The sequence below is a fragment of the Rhipicephalus microplus genome, chromosome 3, assembly GCF_043290135.1.
Source record: "Rhipicephalus microplus isolate Deutch F79 chromosome 3, USDA_Rmic, whole genome shotgun sequence".
Taxonomy (NCBI): Eukaryota; Metazoa; Arthropoda; class Arachnida; order Ixodida; family Ixodidae; genus Rhipicephalus; species Rhipicephalus microplus.
This window is the reverse complement of record NC_134702.1, coordinates 73,837,365-73,857,416: the sequence shown is the minus strand read 5'-3', so window position 1 is coordinate 73,857,416 and position 20,052 is coordinate 73,837,365. Positions and strand designations below refer to the sequence as shown.

Sequence of the window (20,052 nt, the reverse complement as noted above, 5' to 3'; positions counted from 1 at the left end):
CCACCGCGTCGTGATTGGGGGGCGTTAACCACTGAGCCACTGAGAGGTGGCTCAGTGGTTAACGTTTAGGTGTTAACCACTCAGTGGCTCAGTGGCCCAGTGGTTAAGGCCCTCCTTTCACATTCAAACGGCAAGCTATTCATATCTACAATTTACCGCGGTTGATGGGCATCTCTGGGTGGGGGTGGGGGGGGGGACTACCACGTTATCACCAATATTTGCAACATGTCGTAGTGAGAGCATGGCGGTTCTCATCTCTCACGCGTACTTTGGCCCGCGTAAAGAGTAAAGGAGTGCACGCTTGATCGCGCGCCTTTATCTTGCAGTGGGGAAAATCGTACGTCTTGGCTAGCTTTTGAGTTTCGTCTGAACGATTCTGTTGTAGTTACCGGGCGCACAAAGGTCACTGCCATTGTTGCACAGCCTCCGTTTGCGAAAAGTGGCACGCTTTTCAGACACAGTGAAGTAACAACTGAAACGCTTATTCACGTTAATCTGTACTTGTGAGTACGTTTCGTGCGCCCTTTGTGCGTGGGAAACGTGGGGCACGTTTCAATCTCCTTTCCATTATGCGCGTGACCTTCCAATTCGTTGCTATCACGCTCAGTGCTTCGCCTTTTTGGTAAAGCTGTGACTTTTGTTTTTAATTTGCTTATTTAAGATGTTCACTCACAGGGGATAAATCATACCGATGTGTTTCAACCCGTCGAATACTGGGCATCCCTCCATCCTCACTATTCCGTGGCCTGGCAATTTTCTCCCACTCTACCGTTTCCTGACATGCCGAAAAAAGGGAACCAGGAGCATGCTGATAGAATATTCGACTCTGACTCACCATGCTAAAAAAAGAAAAGACTCCGGTCTGTGAAGGGACTATTGCACAGCTACGGCCAACTGTTGTTGAATGTGTCACTATAAACAACATTTTTTTTTGCTTTTATGTTGTACATGCAGGTCACGCAAGTCTGTGTTTAGAAGTTTCTTCCATTTACGAAAAAAGGTTCTTGCTTCTACACTTACGCCGTTGAAGGCCTGAAAAGTTCTTTCGCCTGCCTATTTCTGGCACCTAAGACGCCGTATTTTAGCGCCCGAAAAAGCCGTCTTCTTGTTATAATCATGCCTGATCACCCTGGTACTGCTGCGGTCCCTAAAGATACAGCTGCCACCTTCTGAAGCGCAATAGAACAAAAGGATGTCTAATCTTGGATGTCCTAATAGGATCCACTGACTGCACGTCTTTGTCACGGGTGAAGCTGGCTGATTTTACACATGATGAGGGGAGAGGACAAGCAACGGAGATGTGAGTGTCGAAAACAGGTAATACAGCAACAGAATATAGAAATACCGAAATTTATATGTCACTACACGTTCGCAGAAGAACTAGTGACGAAAATTGCAAAAAGTTTTAGGAGAGAAGGTACCCAAAGCTGGTAGTTTTCGTCATCAGCAAAGGGGGATTATACATGGAATGCGACTGCGTACAATTGATATTGAAAAGCTAGGAAGTGTTCAGGCACAACTTATCAGACCTCGTGGCGATTTTGTGTTTCATATTGAGGTTTATTTTTTAAATCTAAGGAAAGAACAACATAGCTTGAAGTCGTGATATCCTACCGTATATGCCCCCATAAAGTACTGCCATCCATTTGATGTCCAGCGAGAAGGCTGCCGCAATCAAGCCTGTGCAGGTAAGTGCGACTCCGAACATGGTGAGGTGGTACAGTGGCACCCTCTGTTGGAGCACGCTTAGCACCAAGCCTGAGAAGAGAGGAATTAGATGTTATCCTAAGCATCGCTGTGGCCTGTGTATGTGGGCATCTGGCTCCATACTGTTGCCAGTACTGACCTCGTTATGGTACTTAAAAGTTTTCTGTTACACTCGTAAAAATTCAGTGCTACTTACTAACTTTAAGGTAGTAAATATTTCTCACAACATTCACTACCTAAGTAGTAACTGCAGGTAGTATACCACAGACGTTTACTACCTAGGAACCAACCAGAGGTAGTAGATGTCTGTGGTCTACTACCTACAGTTACTACTTAGGTAGTGAATTTTCTGACAATTTGAAACCTCAAAGTTAATAAGCAGCACTGCCTTTTTTTTTAAGAGTGTACAACGTACGCGTTCGTTTTCATACCTCTTCTTGTGTGTGCGGTGGTGAACGATGCAGAATTACAGTGAGCAGGTTGTTTTTATTATTGTTGTTATCGATGTCGCCTACACGGCAAGACACAACAAGAACTTTATTGGAGTCCCATGACCATCTATATCATTATTCTTGCCAGTGTTTTACAGAATCAACATGTGTTTTCCTGATGGATGATGACACTGCTAGAACTTCACAAGCTTAATCAAGAAAAGATACTGGGAATTTTCCGCCGTCAGAACCACTAAACAGCGCTAATGTTGCCCCTTTCACTCGAACCTTCGCAGTTGCCCCTTTATTCAGGAGCTTTTTTTTCTTCTTTTGTTCATTTGCGGCAAGTTTGGCACATGGTTACGCGTCAATGGTTTTCATGGCACAGAACTGGCAGTACTTGTCCCCTAATTCTTCTTTTTTTTTTACTTTTTCTATTGGCGATTTCCTCCAAGTCGCAACGGCTTCCCTTCTTTGCGGCTTTCAGTGCACGAAACCGAGCGCCTCGCTTTTCTACCTTAAGCGCCTCTCTGGCTTCCCCCTTTTACCTTGAACTTCCCTCCCGCACCTCTCGGTGACAAAGTCCTTGCTCCCGCCCTGCCGAGCTGTCCTCGCACTTCAAATCGCGTGACCAGCGTAAGACAAACCGTATCCATAACCCCGGGTTGGCTAAAACCGCTTCGCTGTAAAACTGCCCCAGATCCCGTGTTACCTATCGAAATCTTTGTGAATCAGACCTCCTTCGCATTTCTGTTTGCACCAAGCTCTCAGATGAGCATGATTCTACGCCCCCCGGCAGTCTGATGGTTTTAGGCTAAATTTATTGAACGTAGTGATTCTCATTGTGTGCATCATCTAGCACTCGTAATGCTTTCACCAAAGTGTACACATTCTGGTGCCAGGCGTAACCGCTATATATGTGGACTTGTCACAGAGGCTGTCGGCTGGATTATACGGGACAGTGTCTCACCTATTGTGTTCGACATCACCATGTACGTCGACTGGGGCCAGGCGGCCATTTCGTGGCTGACGCCAAACTTTTCCATGAAGAGCACATAGAGCAAGCCCGCGCAAGATGGCGCCAGGAAGACGAAGAATGCCGAGAAGGTCGCCACCACGGGAATACCCCAGCACCGGTCCACTATGTTGGCTGGACGAGACATCCCGGGTGCCCGTCTCGTACTCTGTTGAAACTCGTTTTTGGTCACAAGAAGAGAATTAGTTCGAAAATGGATTGATTGATTCAATGATTGATTGATTGATTGATTGATTGATTGGATACTTTATGTTGTGAGAATTCTATGAATTTTTCAAGGATAGTGCACATACCGTCAATATAGATCGAAATTTCAGACATGTAGAAATGAGGTTTTATGCATCTATAGAAGGGTTTGTTTATTGTAATAAGCATAAAGGCGTGATACGCTACCGTTTAGGCATATATACACCCAATTCATTATCACTACGGCAGCGTCTTGCCAAAGAATAGTCTTTGTGAGTTGTAATGTGGGCAGTTACTAAATATATGTCCAATTATTCCTTCATAGCCGCAGTTGTCACCAGCTGCGGTGTCGGCCATCTCAAAGCACAATGCATAAACGTTGGAAAACGCAACGTCCAACCACTGTGCATAAACGTTGGAAAACGCAACGTCCAACCACTGACCTCGAAACTGCAAACAAGAATTTTCGCGTTTTCCTGTCTCGAAATGCTAATCCTCATTTATCTCGGGTGCTTTTCCTCGCGTTATCACCACGTCTCTCTATTTGCTTTGGGGCCAAGAATGGCATGCGCGCTCTCAGCATGTGTCTCTTCCTGATTTGAAGATGCAAGCTCCAAGATTTCGAAGAAAAAACGCAGGCAAGCAAGAGGAAATTGTGAAGGTACGTAAAGACATCTTAATGGGTACAAATCGCTTTAGGATAAATACTGCGAATTGGGCAAGTTGGAACAGTAAATGTCGTTTGCTACAGCGCCATTTAGTTTGAGCCCCCCGACTAGGTGGTCTAGTGGCTATGGTAGTCGGCTGATGACCCGCAGGTTGCGGTATTGAATCCCGGCTGCGGCGGCTGAATTTTCGATGGAGTCAGAAATTCTGTAGGCCCATGTGCTCCTATTTGTGTGCATGTTAAGAAACCCCTGATGGTTGAAATTTCCGGAGCCCTGCACTATGGCTTCACTCATAATCATATGAATCATCAGTTTGAGCATGAAGAAAATAGTAGCAAAAAAAAAAGAAACCATAGGCCACAGGCGGAGAACCTTCCAACTCGTGTTTATTTTATAACCCCGCAGCACATTATACAGCAAAGTTAGAGCACACGTGATGCGCACACATGGCCAAAAACCTAGTAAACGTCTGACACAGTACACGTTTAATTTGGGGTGCGAGAATCATGCCCTATGGCACGTGTTTGGGTCACATAAAATATTATAACCGATCTCTCTCTGCATGTATGTGTGGGGGGGGGGGGGGCGTGCGTGCGTTAGAGACCTCAGCTACAGGCTGACATCTCTCGAAACCTACGGCTTGTTTTGACATGTGTGTCACAGGTGCACCAGTGTTTCAAAAGGCCGTGGCATAATCCAGATGTTCACAGCGTCTTCGCGCTAACCGCATTGAGATGGTCGGAAAGCGCTCACGCAGTGTGCATGCACGCACGTTTGTTAACTGCGGTCACAAACGGACACCTTGTATCGTTCCTAGCAGCTGCGTTTGTTGATGGACGTGCATACGTCAGAAAAGCGACTTACTGACAGAATCCGGGGACAGCGCTCCCATGGCCAACGTTTGAATAATTTAACTCTTTTTACAAACTAAAGTCAAATGAGCATATAGTGAGGCGTTGTTTCTCCTTAGTGGAAGTTGTTGAGCAACTACTTTGCAATACTATTACTACTACTGCTACTACTACTACTACTACTACTACTACAACTAATAATAATATTAATAAAATGAATTTATTATTAACATGTACACAAACTCAGCGTCGTACGTTGTTTGGTCACATGTTGTATGTGCTAAGCCGCTGGCTTCGAGTCGTGTTTAATCTCGAAATAAAGCTGCTGTGCAAGACAGGAAACGCAAAGGCTATGCGCTACCGAAAGCAGGGATGTGACAAATAGCGCTTTGCATGCCATAGTCATGCATAGTGTAGTAAATATAACATAGTGTAGCAAGAAGATGGGCAAGAGAATCAAGGGTGGGGAGGAGAGAAAGAAGAAAGACTGGCTTTAATTTCTTGTCGCGCGTCAAAAGGGTGGAAATAGGGCACATTTTCGGGCATAGTTTTCCTAATATCATTCGTGCGAGTGCGTTAAAAAGAAAAAAAAACTGAACGAAAACGCAATTGCGATGCCTCTCCTAAGTTGCTGTATTGTATACCTTGCTAACAAGAAAATTGCCATCACAAAATAAGCCCGAATAAGCCCGACAAAAGGCGACGTGACTTTTGCGAAGCCAGAAAAAAAGAAAATGAATGAATTTTCGCAACGAATAAAAATATAATTTCTTGATATTTGACAACATTTCTATTTGAAACAATAAAATGTCATTTAAACACGAAGAAATCAGCAATTATTTTGTACAGCGATAATTTGCGAAGCTATTTATGAAAATACACCTTTAGTTTTTAACAACCTCTCCAGAGTAGTATCCATTTGATTGAATGTACGTTTGCGAGTGCATGATTAACGGTACTTGTCGATTCCCCCAACGTATGTTAGACTTGAACACTCAGCTGCTTGTGGAAAATGACAAACGCACTATTAGTGAGCAAAAAACCTTCCATTAAGGATCATGATGATCACTAAAATAATTTTGTTTGCTCAAAAACTACAGGGAAGCTCGAAAATGCGACCAGCAACTAGAGAATTTCGCAAGCGTAAAATAGGAGGACTATGTTCACTAAGGGAAACTCGCAACCCTACCCTCTCGCAAGGCAACATTCTTTTCGACAAAATGCACAAGAACAAAAAATATTCTGTACTATATAGGCGTGCCTGCTTCGGCCGAGATGACCGTCATGGTTGGACGATCTCACAAGCCGTATTATTGTCTTCGAGTCAAATGTGCTGAAATATTGAGTAATAATGTAGCTTTCTTATCAAACTAGGCACTTACCAGTCCAGCTTCTCATAATTAATTCAAATGCACAGAGAGTTCACTTGTGAACGCAGTAAAATCACGATCAGTTCATGTGAAGTCCGCCAAAATTCCTTAAGTCATGGGAAATCGGGCATGACATGTGTAACCCTTCATGTTTTCACATCCTATAGGACTGAAATGAGATTGCTCTCTTGCAATGCTATACATTTTCGCGCTTAATCGGCGAACCAAGAATCCCTTATTGTCAAAACTGATTGGCCATGAAGGCTGGATGAGAAACTAAAATAGACAAGGCTGCTGAGTAAAAAGTACCCCACCATTAAACCGGCCATAGCTTGAATTCCTGCAACGGAAATATTTTATTGCGCTTAGAAAATAACCTATATCGTTATCAGTTTCGTATGCGTGTCCACAATGTTTTATTTAGTTGCGCCAATGCTTTTCTACCGTATTACTCAGCGTCACTGGCAAATATACTCGTATTCATGTGCCGAGTCAATTACACGGTTACCTTGCGATGTCTCTTGCGACAGCAAGCGTTGAAATTATTTTTACAGGTTTATTTCAACGCTGTTTGTCATTGAAACAGCAGAGTTACAGTCATTTATAAAAGTTCACCACACCTCATTAAAGTCGGCTTTCTGGTCTTTCTTATTCATTTACATGACAGCTCACTTAATTTTAAAACATGCGAGCATTTTTACTATAGGTACTGACAGCCATGTAACAGTACACTGTCCTTCAATGAGAAATGTGACGTCAGGATCATTGTGCAAACTGGACAGAGACGCACGAAACGACTGTCAAATAAGTGTATCAACATTGCAGCGTGGTTTCCATACTTGCTGTTATAGCTGGCTTTGGGAGTGCGCCCACCTAATCGCACATCACGTATTTGCATTTAGACCTTGTCTGCTTTATAACCAGTTCGCTTTTTCGTCACTCAGGCTAACAAAAAAGCGAAAGTTAAGTAAAACTCGCAGCATCATGAATGTAGCAACATTGCGAAAAGAATGACACCGACAAATGTCGAATGTGATTCCCCAAGCAAAAAAAAAACGGCAATGAAAATCACTTTTAACGTGCTTCAACAAAAGTCTCTTACGAATGCGCATTGCTTTTGTGGTTGGGCTTAAAACCGCATCCGGGCGTCTTTCAAACAGGCGACAGGTTCACACAGCGTTAAAAATGCTTATAATTTCGTTCACGCATGCAACGGTAATCCATACAACTGTAGTATTTTTACAAAGAAAAAGAATAGTGTTTTTCCCTATACGCACCGAAAACCCCTATATTGTTGCAACGAGGCACACCCTATAGTGGGAGACCTCTTTAATGGGCAGCTGATACTAATCCACAAACTATCGAGCAATGAAATAACATAGAACATTAAGGGAAGCATAACTGCCGATTATCACCTTTTTTTGAAATGCGTACGATGAGTGGACATTCGTGTGTCGGTGATCCTTCGTCAACCTCTTCTTGTCTATCCTCTGGCCAAAAGCAGATGCCCGTCAGAGGCTAAACCACGTGCCCCGCAGTCGTTCGCGATTGCTGCGTTGACAGATACCAGACCGCGATCTGGGCGAAGAGGGCTATCCGAATGGTGGTCTCCCATTACAAAAAACGGTAGGAAGCCACGACAACGCGGCAGAAAACAAAAACTAGCGCGACGCGCACATAACCTCCATTCACGTGCACAAACTTCCCCCCACCCTGACGGGAGAGAATGATGCAGAGAGAAGATAAGAGTCGCACACGTTATGCTCGAGTGGCGCACACTGCTATGTTTCTCTTTTAAATACTACACAGCTGGCACAAATTTAATACCGAGCGTCACGGACGCTTTGTCCGCAGAAAAATTCAATGCGACCGCTTAGATCTCTTTGGCATCGGAACGCGATGTAGAGGCACAGCTGAAGACTTCACATTCATTTGATTAAACTTTGAAGCTGACTCCGGTGATCGTTGCCACTCGTACACGCTACATTTCACAAACAGATGCCAAGCCGCCTTTCAAAATTTTAGCAGCTGCGTTTCTTGTCATTGGCTTAAAAACAACCAAGGCCCTTTCGCTTTCTGCTTGGGCACCAAAACAATCTGTTGAAACAGTTTTCAGAGAATCTCGATGACTTAAAGCGTGAGCATGTCGGTGAGTTGGTTGAGCGCATTGTAGGGTAAACAGCGCGAGAAGCGCTAAGTGTATCGCCTACGAAGGGCCTTTTGGCACTTGGTGTGGCTTTTACTGTCCACATCTATGATACTGTTTCTCCCACGACGCAATTTGACGGCTTGCATCATTTTTACCCAGTGAAAGATATTCCTCATCTCCAGAATACGGTGTTTGGTCAACGTGTAGTCGGAATCGCATGTATATACAGTCATTAGGAGGATTAACACGAACGCTCCGACGCGTGACCTGGACTTGATTGAGTGGTGCCAGCCAAGAAGCGCTGGGCGCTGTTTCCGAGATAATACCACTTTGTTATGCTTAGATAGTAGGTCGGAAAGCATGGCCAGCATCTCGACAATGAAACCTAAAGCTAGGCGGCGCTACCGTCCATCAGACTGTTTCAGAACACGCTGAGGAGCGTTTGTGGTAAGTTTTCTTGCGACGATACTTTGTATAATTTATTTTCTCATATATACCCAGCATCAAAGCAGCGTGCAGTAGCGCAACATATATTAGAACAGAACCGCAACATGAGTGAAGGGACGAGTTTCATTATCTGAGTATATTTAAAAAAATTTTTACTGGGGGAGATGTGGTTCAAAGCTATCTCAGTGGGGCGGCGAGTTCCCGTACCGTGGTATATGGCTGAAGGCGAAATGGCGCTTGAGGCACCGACCATGCACTCGAACCTGCTTATGCGACAGCAGCGCCAGCACGCATAGTAGTGTGAAAAGTAGCAAAACTGGGTTGACGTTATGTGACATTATTCGTGGCATTGTATCTCTAAAGAAGCTGAAAAAATCTCCATTTTCTGAAATTTTAGAAGTTCGCATGCGCTTCATGTGGTGAGTGATGAAACACACGATGCATTTTCGTTTCATTCTTAATTTCATAATATATTGTGGCCCTATAGGCTGATGTGGGCAAAGTTAGGTTGATAAGTCAGCGCTCTGGAACGCTTTTTTGCATGGTGCCCATACCAGATTTTTCTTCTGATCAGTGTAGAACTAATTACCTCTTCTGTAACCGGTCAGTAATCTTCGCACGAGTTTTTGCTTCTTTTTTTTTGCTATCAACAACGCAATAACACGTGTCATTTATTCACAGTTCAAAATAGTGCGCGTTCTTTCTAATTAAGTTAGGTGCAATACATTGCTGCTTGGTGTGTTTTACTTCTGTCCTCGTTTTTGCACAGCTCATTTAAAATATATACAACCAATACCGACTTCACACCAACTTGATCAAATGTCAATTCTTCTAAGCACCGAGAAAAAAAAATTACAGACAACTCTAATTCTTGTCTTAGGGCTTAGTCTGGTATATAGTGAAGTGACACCCGCACGTTGTTGTTAGTGTGCTCTGGTGAATTCCTTGGAATAACTTAGCGCTTCGTCGCACTGCCGCAGCCTATCTCAGAGGTTTCATGAAAAGGAGTGCGTTGTTGACAAAAAACTCAGCCATATGACACAGTGATCGCACTCGCTTAGAATATAACCGTACGATAGTTCAAACAATCAATTCCAATAATTTTAGGGGCGAAGCTCCTTAAGGCGTGGGCTGTGCGTCCCCTGTATGTAGCCACCTCTAGTTTAGTTCTTGCAGTGTTCACTAGATGGTGGTCCCGTCTCCTGTATGTGCCACCTCTCGTTTAGTTCTTGTAGTGTTTACTAGATGGTGGTACTTGTAGCTGATGATGAAAAGATGCAAGATGTTACAAACTAGATGGCGGTACTTGTAGTTGATGAAAGATGCGAGATATTATAAAATAGGAATGATGTCACATATGGCGCGTGTCATTAGTTGAAGGCAATCGTTCGATTTAGTGCGGCGACGTACGCTAGGGGGAGCGATGTAATGAAATCGAGTGGGCAAAATGTACAGAGGATTCATGGTTTACCAGGTTTACCTCCGGAGCTTCGCCCACTCATCATCATTCACTTCGTGGATATGGCGGCACTTTTGTTTGTTATGTATCTTGACAGTTACCTCTCACTTAAACGAACCTGTGTTCTGATATCATGTATCCGACATAAACCTTAAAAGGGCCATGACATACCATTTTCCCCCATGAGCTCTCTTACGTGGGTTATTGCTTAAATGCCGAAAAACAAGCTGGCGAAACCTCAGCGCATTTCATCGAATATCTAAGTTACAATGAATATTTTCAGAAAAACGCTCGAAAATGTCGGAACAAGAGTCCGACATCACTCGTGCATTCGCGAAAGTCACACAACAAGCCGGTTGCTTTGAGAGCGCCTGTATTCCGACCAACAATTTTGTTTCGTGATCAACGGCACGCGCAATGGAGATATGTTCGCTTTGTACAGCTTGACTTTGAAAACTAACCGATTTGTAGCGCCTGAAACTTAGGTAGAAGGCAATGGATTCACGAGATGAAAATTTTAATGTCACAATACGCCATGCAAAGTGGCGGTTGCTTGCAGTGGTCGAAGTTCAAGGCCGGAAGTTCATAGCTTCAAGGGCTCATTTTGCAATCAGACAATATTTTATTGTCCATTTTTTGCATATATACAGGCGCAATATACACTCCTAGTCTTTACTGAAAACCGAAATCTGGTAAGCGACGATGTCATGGCCCCCTTAACTTGAGCCAGAATTGTACATTTCGAACCAGCCTTTAACTATTCGAAAAACGGGAACCAAGCGCTCGAGCGAATATGCTTGGAACGGGAATAAACGTGTCACTCGGTGTTCGTATTGCTAACAGAGACGCTTTAAGTTTTAATCAAAAAGCACGTTTTGAAATTTGTGCCAGCGTTAGTTGGGCACATGGTTGCCAGATGCTTCCGAGCTAACTAACAAGTAATTATCACAAGAGAAGCCCAAAAAAGTGGCACGAACTTCACGGAGAAGTAAAAAAGAAACGTAAATTTAATAAATAATTCATTCTTCGAGATTCTTTTCATAATATTAAACAATGTCAAAGAAATACGAAGTAGAGTTGAAAAGAAACAGCAAAAATATGCAAAGCTATGATGGATGAAAGAACCTTTTTAAAGTGAAATAAAGGAAGCCGGTTCGCTATCCTACATAAGGAAAGCACGCAAAGCAGCGTGCACCGCACATGCCTAGAAAGTCATAAAATTTTGAACTGTCATACAGTACGCGTCAACTTCGACTGTCGTAGAATAAGTACATTGCATGCTATGATGTTAAAGAAGGCTTGTAAGGACTGGCCCCAAGATATTTGCTTTTAACCTTGTTTCCGTGGTAGTCTCCATTCGGTTAAATGAAGTTTTACTTGTGCATGATTAACGTTGGTTGTTTGCGTTGTGCCCCTCCAGGTGGCAGTTGCCAGCCTTGCTTTCTCCCTCTTTCCTCCGTGTCGTGGTGTATCTCTGCGTGCAAATCAAATAAATAAATAAATATTACCCCAGCCTTTGTGTGACTTCAAGACCCAACAGCTCAAAGTCAGCCACAAAAGTGCTATTAGGGAATCACAAATGTGCTATTGGTAAACGTGGTTATTACTAAAGATATATATGCTGTAAGGAGGAGGAAGAATAATTATGTAGTAGGACAGAGATGTTAGCTAGTTCTCAGCCCTGCCAGCTGCCCTTTGTCAGGGAAGGAGCTGGTGGTGATATGATGAAAGAAGAGAGATTTTACAAGAAAAAGAGACAGCAAGAGAAGGAAAAATATACAAAAGTAGAATACGACACTGCTCATTCATCAGTGTGTGTCTAAAAAAAGATTTTTTTACAATGCCCTATTCTAAGCGAGGCTTTGTAACGGCGTACTAGTATGGGGTACGCCAACAGCTAAAGAATAGAACAAAGTTACAATGCTAGGAAAGAACATCCTTCACTGTTATGTAAATTACCAGCGTATAATGGAAGATTTGCGCACTTCAGTGCTCTTTATTAAACATTAAATGTTAAAGGCAAACCAGATATAATATTTTAAAGTTCTTCAAGAGGTACAAAGAAAATGACAAACGTTATCTCGCTCAAAAAACTTACAGGTTTTATCTAGAAGCAGTACAAATTATGAAAAACAAACGCTGTATTACCAATGGACACAAATAGTTAACAAATTCTAAATGGTTTGCCGTATGACGTCAGTCTAGCGCCATTTGATGTGAGGATCGCAGAAAAAATTCTGGCCCCGGGCCCGTTTACTAGCCTATACAGCCTACAAACCAGCATACAGTAAGCACATTTGACGTGGTGTTCTTTTTTTTTTGCGTTGCAAACAAAGCTCGTAAATCATGAAAAAAAATTCATGCGACAAGGAGCTTTCACGCTGAAGCCAATTTTTTGTCACTCAAGCGTCTATCGAGCTTTTTTATTTTTTTTTGTCACGTGCCATGTACTCTCCTAAAGGCTCAGGTGCCGCATGAAATGCGAGACGTGACCGTCCACAGCGTCAGTGTGAGGGACGAAAGATATATTCTTGAAATAACAGCATCGTGACGTAAGAGGTCACCAAAAAACGCCAGGCTGGCGCGGAAGGTACCGCACAGTCACAGCCACAGCTAGAAGAGCGGCCTTTCAGAGCCTTTTCTAAACACTCATTGGGTAACTGCTGCAAGCACACTTGCTTGATGCCCACTACGGCATTAGTAATAAAAAAAATTCTGGCGTAGTAGGCCGGCGTTCGCTAAGCTATCTTTCGTCATTCGTTTGAGGAGCGTGGTATCTGCTGAACTATTGCGAAGTATTCTGGGCCAATGGTCCATGCAGTGGTTGACGATGATAAGGAATTATGCCTGACGTGGGTATGCGCCATAGTTAGTAGCTGAACAAAAACAAGCCTTTGTAAAGTGTTGGATGATTGGACTACCCACTTGTTACGCCATTCGCATTGTGCGACGACTGCTTGTTCTTTCGCTGTTTTAAAATGCTTTATGAGTCATATTAACGCGATCGCTTTCCCGACATTAAGCCTGCCTAAAGCAAGTTTGCCAACAAGTCCCAAGCACTGGCGTGGCTGGGTTCAAGCCCCCACAGTGTCATCGGTAGCAGTTTTTTTTTTCTAATTTCGCACGATGTAGTTACGGACACCGGTGGCGGCGGTGGACAACTGCACGAGACCCGAGTTTGGATCACATTACAGCTTTCGCTGTAATGTATTGCCATCGTAACGTCACTATGACGCCACAGAATTTTGCGCCATTAGAGGACGCTGTCGTGAATTCAAAGATATTCTGATCACGAAGGCACTGCAGTAATACATAAGGGCTACAAAGCTTCCACTGCTTCCGATACCGGAGGCAAAGCAACATCTCTTTGGGCGCGGACAGCTTTCGAACAATACCAGTACCATCGACGGAGAGGTAAAAAGAACGTGGCTTTTGTGTGAGCCATGCATATAGGCCATCATCATAATCAGTTGTCTTAGTCATAGGAGATCGGAATACTTTTCTCGAACAAAATGTCAAATGTACAGGAATGTCTGTATCAATAACCTAATGTACCAGGTGACCCGTAATGCTGTTATTTCTCATTATCAACCCATAAATTTCTGCCGACGAAGCGAGTGAAATAATATTTTTCCTTTCTATTTATTTTGTCCAAGCTTTTATTACGCGGTGGAAGAAAAATCGCAGCGCCTATTTTTTCCCTCCAACAACCACAAACGAGGTTTAAATTACAATCAACTTACCTCAAACTTTCAGCGAATCGAAATTGACTGGAGATGAAGAAGAGGAGGAAGAAGAAGAAGAATGGACCAAGTGCAGTCGCCTGCATCGACTTCGGCGTCTACACCAAGAGGCAACGTCGCCCAAGTCCACAAGTCACCTCGAACTTCGGGGCAGAAGACGAGCAGCCGTGGCCAGGACCATCCCCACGAGGGTCATGGCGGCAAAAGATGGGCCTCGGGAAAAAGTGCTTCTGAACGGGCCCACCACAAGGTGACTGCATGCATTGAACACTTGTAGTCGCTTGTACGCATGCTCTACTTCCAGATAACCTTTCCAGACTAGCATTTCCAGACTAGTATTATTGACAGCGTGTTGCTTTTTTGGTAATTTATACCTGGGCTAGTTTGTTTCTACGCTTCCAAAGTATTTTGTTCACAGGGGAGGACCCGGGGTTTCGAAAACTAGATTCCCACGCGAGGGCGAAATACCGCTGCTCCATGGACTGAATAGTCACGTGATTAGTTTAATCCAGCGCAGCAGAGGAGACTTCGCGTGCACACAGCTGGAGCTACGCTCGCGGAATCCTAATTGGCGATTGATATGGGGGGTTTAATGTCCCAAAACCACCTTATGATTATGAGAGACGCCGTAGTAGAGGGCTGCGGAAAGTTTGACCACCTGGGGTTCTTTAACGTGCGCCCAAATCTGAGCACACGGGCTTACAACATTTCCGCCTCCATCGGAAGTGTAGCCGCCGCAGCCGGGATTCGGTCCCGCGACCTGCGGGTCAGCAGCCGAGTACCTTAGCCACTGGACCACCGTGGCGGGGCAACGCGATAAAAAAAAATCACTCTCCTCTTCCACTGTCACACGAAACACATTCAGGCGTTTCCGCAAAACTAAAACACATGGCTTTTAAGCTGGCTGCCTGCATCATAGCCTGGGCAATCCAATCAATATTGACAGATTTGACGGTGAATGCTCTCTATCAAGGACAGACAATGGTCAAATGGATGGTGCGAAATAGGAGCGATACATTACTAGAGTGTACTAGTATACTGCATTACTATCCGTGCCGTGAGCGGAGGAGAGTCAGTAAAACGAAGACAGCAAGTTCCCATCACGCACGCGTCACGTGATGCGCCGTCCACTGCCCAAATTCCTCCGTCCCCTCGTGTGGATCCAACTTACCAGCAGAGCTGTAGGAGCCTGGCGCTAGTCCATCCATTATGGACAAAAAAACCTTGTGGAGCGATGATCTCACATCGTTTTAGCTAGCGACTGCTGGCGCATCTGTGCATAGATTAGCGTTCGCTTCACGGTCTCGCTCTCTCAATATCTCGAACTTACATGGCAAGGCTGGCTGCTTGGTTTAAACTAGCTGGGCATACCTTGCACTGGTGGCGCCAGGCCAGACACACGGTGTTGCTGATCGGCACCTAGCTGGTCCTGGCCCACAGCTGAGCATTACTGGCTACCACTCAGAAACACTGGTTTCCGCTCTAATGCTGGGACACCTCGCGAGACTGAAAGCCGGTTTAGAGTGATAGAACGTGAGACTCGGTAAGTCTGTGCGTCGTTTTTCAACACTTGGGAAGACTTAGCGAAAACCGCCAACTGCCTATCAACTTCTTGAAACTCAGAATAAGCGAGAAAAACATAGCAAAACTTACCAATGTCTAGCGAAAGAGCAAACACTTAGCAGTGCTGATCAACAGTAAGCATAGCCACAAGAGATATAGACAGCGCAAACCACCGTAGAAGGATAGGCAAAACGAAATAGCGCCAGTTTGCAAGCAACATTAGTTCTGCGAAACAACCACAATATATCGACCGTGGCACACATGTGCAATAACACACCACACGTCACATCGCACATTCTGACACTCGAAGCACGTGCCGGCTCATACACCTGCAAAAAAAATAAACTTCAGCATAACGTATAACTACTGACGTATCGCTCATGCAATTATCTTTTTTTTTAGATATGTTTCTAGCATCTTTTGCTCAATCACCTCCTTGCTTCTACCCGGAACGGTGATGTTAACAAATATTGCCTCATATCTGCACGTGTTGCAGTGCACAGGCAAATGTAATGAAAAATATTTTGATCGAATGATCTTGCTCTCTTACATGATCGTTTATGCAATGGCTGGTCTAGTTGATGTAAACGTTTTTACAGTCAAGCGTGATTTTGTTGATCCCTCCCATTGCACAGGTGAAATGTGCCTCGGATCAACACCGACAAAATTTCAAAGCCGAAGGGCTGCCGCAGGGATGTCAGAGGGTGGGGGCCCAGTTATGTTCCTGAGGAGTTAAATGTTTTCCCCACATCTGTTATTTGGCCCAATCTAGCCGAAGCAGCTGTGACAGCGGGAGCGTTGGTTCTCCTAAAACGTAAACAAAACACTGGCATTCCGCTGGTGTTTAACCTACATTCACTCTTAGTGGTACGTCTCTATCTCCTTGAATAACGTTCATGATCAATAATAAACAAACGTTTGTGGCAGCCGTAGTAGTTCGCGGTGTGCGAATAATCAGAGAAAGTGCTGTCGCAACCATAGCAGAGTGTCGTTGATTCGACGAAGAGCTTGGGCGAAGGTCACCCAAAGCCTCTAGCCCGGCCATAATTGCGCTTATCTTGTTCGAAACGCTACGAGAGGAATGAACGCAGAGCAATGACGTGCTGCAAGAGCTAATTGCGGAGGTCATGCTAAATAATGAATGGCGTGTGTAAGATATGAAAAGCGCGTTTGTGTGAAAATGTGTGAGATTTGAAAAGCGCGTTTGTAAATCATCCAGCGTTTGTGACCGTATTGCCACGTTCCATTTCCCAAGTTTTTGTTATCGCCCGAAAACACCGCACGATTCTCAGCGCAAACCGCGCCTGCAGTTTTCTAGAAGGTTCCGGACTGTAGTAGATCATTTCGATAAGATCACGCCCACTGTGCGAACGGTACAGATTGTTCTGGAAGCTACGCCACCGCCAGCGATAACGCTAGAACATTCGACGGCAAGAGTATAAATGCCGACGCGCTTCGCCGCTTGTCAGTTGTTGATCGAAGGCCGACGCTCCGTTCGCCGCTATCAGTCCGAGACTGCTATCTGTGCGAGACTGCTGCTGTAATTGGACTTTCAGTTTACCGGGCACAGGTTCGCCCAAATAAACAGTTAAATCCTAACACGAAGTCTCCTGTCTTCGGCCACGTCACGACCCCGTGACATCTGGTGGAGGTGCTGCTTCGTTCATGTACCGCACGCCCCCGTCAAGCCGTGAACCCAGCCCACGTCGCGGAGAAGACGCCGACGCCAACCAGGAGCAGCGAACAAGCCGCCGACAGCAAGGGCTACCACCGGAGTACGGGATTCTAGAAGACAAGGCGCGGAAGACCAAGGCCATGACCGCGACTGCAGCGACAATGACAACCGCCGCATCTCTGCCCACGATGGTCATGCATCAACCCAGGGAACCACCAATTTTCCATGGGTCATCGTTCGAAGACCCGGAGTCCTGGTTAGAAACATACGACCGTGTGGCCGCCCTCAACCACTGGGACAACGAAGAAAAGCTCCGGCGTGTGTACTTCTACCTGGAAGACACCGCAAGGACCTGGCTAGAGAATCGTGAGTCCACGCTCCGAACGTGGGATGTCTTCTGCGGCGCATTTCTGCAAATGTTCGCGAGCGTCGCTCGCAAAGAAAGGGCCGCAGCTCAACTAGAGACCCGGGTTCAGCTACCGAATGAGAAGGTTGGAATTTTCACAGAGGAGATGACCCGCCTATTTCGTCACGCTGACCCAGACATGCCTGAGGAGAAGAAAGTTCGTTTCCTCATGCGAGGGGTCAAACAGGAGCTCTTCGCGGGACTAATGAGGAATCCACCAAACACCGTCCAAGAATTTGTATCCGAGGCGACCACCATCGAAAAAACCCTTGACATGCGCACCAGACAGTATAATCGTCGCCTGACTCCAGAATGCGCTGCTGCTCAAACCAGTGACTCCGAAAACCTGCGTGAAACGATCCGAGCGATCGTGCGGGAAGAACTGCGCAAACTGTTGCCTTCGGCGCAACCTCAAGTGGATTCGATTGCCGACATTGTGCGAGAAGAAGTTCGGCAATCACTTCGAATTCCCCATACACCGCTGCCCGAGCCAGAAACTATGAGCTACGCCGCTGCAGTGTGCCACAACGCTCCTCCCCGTCCACGCCAAAACGCCGCCCCGTCGCACTTCCGTCGCCAGACACCACCGCCGCCACCACCCCCACCGACGACCTACCGTTCACCAGCGGGCCAGCGCAGTGCGCCGAGGAAAACCGACGTTTGGCGCACCCCTGACCACCGCCCACTGTGCTACCACTGCGGCGAGGCCGGGCACACTTACCGCCGTTGCCAGTACCGACAGATGGGACTGCGTGGCTTCGCCGTCGATGCACCACGTCCGCAGCCAGGAGAACGACCACGTGACATCGCCGACTACCTGACAGGAACTCGGTGGACACCACGAAGCCCTTCGCGTTCGCCGTCGCCCAGCCGCCGCACGTCACCGCACCACCGACAATACTCTGGCCCAACGCGGGGCCGGTCTCCTAGCCCGTATCCGGGAAACTAAGGGCAGCAACCGGTGGAGGTGCGGTTGCTGTGCGACGAACTACCGAAGATCCTCCGACGACGACGACGCCACGACGGAGCTTTCCGAACACAACGCCAACCAGGCAAAGCCCTGACGGCGAAAGCTCACTTACTGAAGGTGACCTGACAACGCAACATGGAAGCAGCGGAACAAGCCGACGCAGCCGTGACCCGACGCCACGCCCTAACTGTAATGCGAGACGGCGAACTAGCGACCTCGACGTTCTTATCGACGGCCACAGTGTGACCGCTCTCGTCGATACTGGAGCCGACTATTCTGTCATCAGTGGGTCGTTCGCCGCGAAGTTAAAGAAAGTTAGGACAGCTTGGAAAGGCCCTGAAATCCGCACAGCCGGAGGTCATCTCGTAACGCCTGCAGGAATCTGCACAGCGAGAGTCACCATTAACGGCCGTATTTATCCTACAGACTTCGTAGTCCTACAGCGTTGCTCGAGAGATGTCATCCTTGGCATGGACTTCTTATGCCTTTATGGTGCTGTCCTCAACCTAAAAACAAAGTCGAAAACGTTATCCACAGAAGAAGCACTACCGCCGCGCACGCCGTCAGGACACCATGCCTTGAATGTGCTGGAAGAACAAGTCACTATTCCGCCTCGCTCAAGCGTCATTATTTCAGTCGGCGCTCCTAAATCACCTGACTTGGAAGGCGTCGTTGAAGGCAGTCAGCATCTGTTGGTCACCCGAAATATTTGCGTCGCAAGAGGAATCGCAGAGCTGCGGGGAGGCAAAGCAACGGTTTTGCTCACGAATTTCAGCAATGAGTACAAACATGTGAACAAAGGAACAACGGTCGCATACATCGAAGAAATTGTCGAAGCCACCAGTGCTTTCGCCCTCGCCGATTCTGCGGAACCTGCTCAGAGGCACCAAGCCCCTCCCATATCTTTCGACGTCAATCCCAGACTTCCGAACGATAAGCAAGAACAGCTCAAGGCCCTGCTCCTGCAATACGAAGATTGGTTTTCGTCGTCATCGAAAATTCGGCAGACCCCAATCACGAAACATCGCATCATAACCGAAGAAAATGCCAGACCACTCCGTCAGAGTCCGTACAGGGTTTCGACGCGAGAACGTGAGGCCATGAAGAGACAAGTTGATGAAATGCTGCGGGATGACATTATCCAGCCGTCCAAAAGTCCATGGGCATCCCCCGTGGTGTTAGTGAAGAAAAAGGATGGGACCCTACGTTTCTGCGTCGATTATCGCCGCCTGAACAAAATCACGAAAAAGGACGTGTATCCCCTCCCACGAATAGACGACGCACTTGATCGGCTCCATAACGCCAAGTACTTTTCGTCAATGGACCTTAAGACTGGCTATTGGCAAATCGAAGTCGACGAAAGAGACCGAGAGAAGACGGCGTTCATAACA

At 46.0% G+C, this 20,052-nt stretch overlaps 1 protein-coding gene across 3 annotated transcripts in view; it reads right to left on the bottom strand.

Moving 5' to 3' along the window:
* The window catches only part of LOC142803792 (monocarboxylate transporter 5-like), a 13,824-nt gene extending 5,970 nt beyond the window's left edge, over nt 1–7,854 (bottom strand). The window contains exons 1-3 of one of the 3 annotated variants that reach the window (XM_075889826.1): nt 7,665–7,854; nt 3,109–3,322; nt 1,615–1,758 (exon numbers count right to left, since the gene is read on the bottom strand). In XM_075889826.1, the coding sequence (XP_075745941.1) occupies nt 1,615–1,758; nt 3,109–3,301 (337 nt within the window). In that variant the 5' untranslated portion in view covers nt 3,302–3,322; nt 7,665–7,854. Of the gene's footprint in view, nt 1–1,614; nt 1,759–3,108; nt 3,758–7,664 lie in introns of those variants that run through there. The other 2 variants (XM_075889824.1, XM_075889825.1) reach the window with 2 other exon arrangements.
* Between the last annotated feature and the right edge of the window lie 12,198 nt (nt 7,855–20,052).